At 42.3% G+C, this 3,678-nt stretch overlaps 1 protein-coding gene across 1 annotated transcript; it reads left to right on the top strand.

Annotated features, from left to right (window-relative positions):
* The first annotated feature begins 430 nt into the window (after positions 1 to 430).
* cxcr4 (C-X-C motif chemokine receptor 4) lies at positions 431 to 2,330 on the top strand. Its single transcript, XM_005807677.3, has 2 exons — positions 431 to 541; positions 776 to 2,330. The coding sequence occupies exons 1-2, from the start codon at positions 533 to 535 to the stop codon at positions 1,895 to 1,897; spliced, it is 1,131 nt and encodes a 376-aa protein (XP_005807734.1). The 5' UTR covers positions 431 to 532; the 3' UTR covers positions 1,898 to 2,330.
* The last annotated feature ends 1,348 nt before the right edge of the window (positions 2,331 to 3,678 follow it).

The raw sequence follows: 3,678 nt of genomic DNA, 5'->3' as shown, positions 1-3,678 counted from the left end.
AAGTTACTGTCTGCTGACAAATTTCTCCTCATCAGTCTCCCCCACAATTGCAAATAACATAAGAGCAAAAAAACATCAAATATAGGATAAGTTAACCTTCAAATATTAATAATTTAGTTTTCTTATTTTAATTAAATTTTTCATTTACTTCCTTTTTTTAATTTTAGATTTTGAACCCCTTCTGCTTTTTTTTTTTTTTTTTTTTTGGTCTAGCAACGCCCCTGTCTGGGGCCGTTATTTTAATGCTTTAACGTCTTTTTTCGCAGACAGAGAAGTCTCACATGTTCCGCCTTCACTACATGCGGAGTGTTTTCGGGTTTTATAGTGAAGCTGTTTTTGGAGACCCGGTGTGCAGCACAGCCCCGCCTCCCCATCCTCCTCCTCCCCGGGGAGGCGGAGTTGGGGGGCCGGCTGACTGTTCCTACTTAATGGGGTAGGTCCGCTTACAGAAAGCCACATCTAATCACCTCGCTAAACGCGCAAACACACGTTCCCTGTTGCCAAAACTTTTCTTGATCGACGAAAGCTAAACATGGACGAGGTGAGTCTTGTTGTTTTCCTTAACTGACGGAAAGGTTGTCTCCCTTTTTGCTGCAAAGTGATTCCTATATTAATTAGAGTTAATTCTAAACGTGATTTACAGCTTTTTAAAGTTTTATTTTTACTTCCTTTTATTCTTAAGAGCAGTTAAAGTTAAGACGGATGCTGTGGTTAGAAACCTAGTTTGTAAACAATTTTATTTTTTTAAAACTGAAAATTTTTATTTTCCTTTTAGGACGACTATACTGAGTATTCTGATAACAACACCTACAACATCTCCGAGGAGTTTGCAGAGTTTGAGCTAAACATCCCGGAGCCATGTGGTCAGTTACTCAGCAGCAAGTTCAACAAGATCTTCCTCCCAACGGTTTTTGGAATAATATTCATCCTCGGGATTGTCGGCAATGGACTGGTCATTGCCGTCATGGGCTACCAGAAGAAGGTCAAAACGATGACCGACAAGTACCGGGTCCACCTCTCTGTGGCTGACCTCCTGTTCGTCCTCACGCTGCCCTTCTGGGCCGTGGACGCAGCCAAGACGTGGTACTTTGGAGGCTTCCTCTGCGTTTCGGTGCACGTGATCTACACGCTGAACCTGTACAGCAGCGTCCTGATCCTGGCCTTCATCAGCTTGGACAGGTACTTGGCAATTGTCCATGCCACCAACAGCCAGGCCAAAAGGAAGCTGCTGGCCAACAGAGTGATCTATGTTGCAGTGTGGCTTCCGGCTGCCATCCTGACTGTGCCTGACCTGGTGTTTGCCCGAGTCCAGGATGTGAACTCCTCCAACTACTGGTTTGCGGAGGACAGCATGGAGAGTGCCGATTCCAGAACTATCTGTCAGCGCATCTACCCTAGGGAAAGCAGTCTGATTTGGACTGTGGTTTTTCGCTTCCAGCACATCCTGGTGGGCTTCGTCCTGCCCGGACTGGTCATCCTCATCTGCTACTGCATCATTATCTCCAAGCTCTCCAAAGGCGCCAGGGGCCAGGTGCTGAAGAGGAAAGCTCTGAAGACCACAGTGATCCTCATCATTTGCTTCTTTGGATGCTGGCTGCCCTACTGCACCGGCATCTTTTTGGACACGCTTATAATGCTGGACGTCGTGCGCACTTCTTGTGAGCTGCAGCAGGCGGTGGAGACGTGGATCTCCATCACCGAAGCATTGGCCTACTTCCACTGCTGCCTTAACCCCATCCTCTATGCCTTCCTGGGGGTGAAGTTCAACAACACCGCCAGGAGCACGCTCACAAGTAGCAGCAAATCAAGCCAGAAAGTGACTCTCATGGCCAAAAAGCGCGGGCAGATTTCTTCTGTGTCCACAGAATCCGAGTCTTCCAGCGTTTTATCGAGTTAACCGGCTATTATTGTTGGGAGTTCTTGACTTTACACTCTCAGGAGAGACTACAAAGAAAAAGCTTTATTTTAAAGAACTTACTACATTTTGTACACATGTAAAAAAACATTTGTTTCCCAATTGTTCATCTTCTGAAGTAGGATTGTGTTCTGGTCAGAACTTATTTCCCATTCAAGATCCATTATCTGTATTATCCCCACAGACTGTGATACTCCACTATGGATCTTATTGTTTTCCTCCACTGGTAGCTGCTTTTGCAAACCTTGTACATAGTTCTGTTTGTAGCATCATTTTTGTGTGTGTGCCGCACGTAAGTTAAATAAATGAAAGCTATAATTTATTGCTGTCGTTTACACTGGGCTTATGCTTGATTTAAGAATGTTGTTTTTGTACTTGTTTTTTACTGTAAAAAATAAAAGTGTCTTGTACTTTCCATGACTGTTGTGTGATGAGGGGGTTTTACCAACCCTCCCCTGTGGGGGGTTTGTGGGTGAGTAGTGGGGGGTAGAAAGTCTCCTAACAAATGTCACCACCTGAACTGGCCTGAAATGCAGAAGGACTGCACAGACAGACCCTGTAATTGCAGGAACATCTGTGCATTTTACATCTTAACCAGACAGTGACACAAAAGCAAAAGAAACCTCTTGGAATTAGCATCCATATGGCTCCTAAACAAAGCAATTAGCATGTTAAGTTTTCCTTCTGACTTATTTTCTTTCTTTTCCAATTTGCAAGATATACTGCCTTCTTTATGTTTGGCTTGTAAACAAGCAATATTCTCATTCAACTCATCGAAAGGGTCATCGGGTCAGCTTAACCATTAAATGGATCACAAAAACTGAAATAAATGTATTCAGTAGATGCAAATAGACAGGCATTGTCTCTCATGAGGGGTTTTGTGATATATCATTTGCATGAATTTGCTGCAACAAGATAATGGCAACATTTGACCTTAAAATGGCTTGTTTTTAGACATTTATCCACATTAATCTCTTTTAACTAAGATATATGTTATACATGTAATCAGCGCTGAACTAGTGACAAAGACTGATGTTCAAGTTGGGAGACCAAAGGAAGCGGACAACAATTGATGTCAAGGAGAATGAAGCCATCAAATGCCCTTTGTACAATACCACAGCCCTGCCATTCACTCTAAACTCCCATGGAGATACATTTCCATATCTTTACGTGGAGAGGACAAAAGTGTGAAGTGCTTCCATTAAGTCAAAGTGTTAATGCCTGTTTTGGTGCAGTGAACCAGTTTAAAACAAGAGGAGCTATTTAAAGTTGGGAATATAGCCAAATGAGCCTCATTTAGCATAAGACCTCATCCTGTGCTCTTCTCTTCAGTTGCATTTATGCTTAGATGAGAGAAAGTTTAACTCCCAGCCTGGAAAAAAAGCACAACTTTTACAGTTTAAATTAATACAGCAACTGCTGTGGGGGGAATAAATCTCACAAAAGTATTCATGTCCCTTAAATTATTTCATATTTTGTTCTGTTACGACAAACTTTAGTGTGTCTACAATTAAAAATCTGAAAAGTTTGGCATGTATTTTTATTCATCTCATCTTAGTCAACCATCTTCTGCTTTAAGCATTGCTGTAAGTTTTGCAGTGTGTCCTCAGCATGTGACCAGCACTTAGGACGTTCAAAGTACTACAGACCATAAAACAGAGTGGTGGTGGTGGTGGTAACAAACTGGGTTTATATTAACAAGAAAGAAGAGATAAGAGTTCTTTCCACAACTTGAAACAAACCATATAGTGGACCCAAAAAGA

Source organism: Xiphophorus maculatus, chromosome 7, assembly GCF_002775205.1.
Source record: "Xiphophorus maculatus strain JP 163 A chromosome 7, X_maculatus-5.0-male, whole genome shotgun sequence".
NCBI classification, from domain to species: domain Eukaryota; kingdom Metazoa; phylum Chordata; class Actinopteri; order Cyprinodontiformes; family Poeciliidae; genus Xiphophorus; species Xiphophorus maculatus.
Note: the sequence above shows the minus strand (reverse complement) of the source record. Positions and strands in the feature narration are given on the sequence as shown.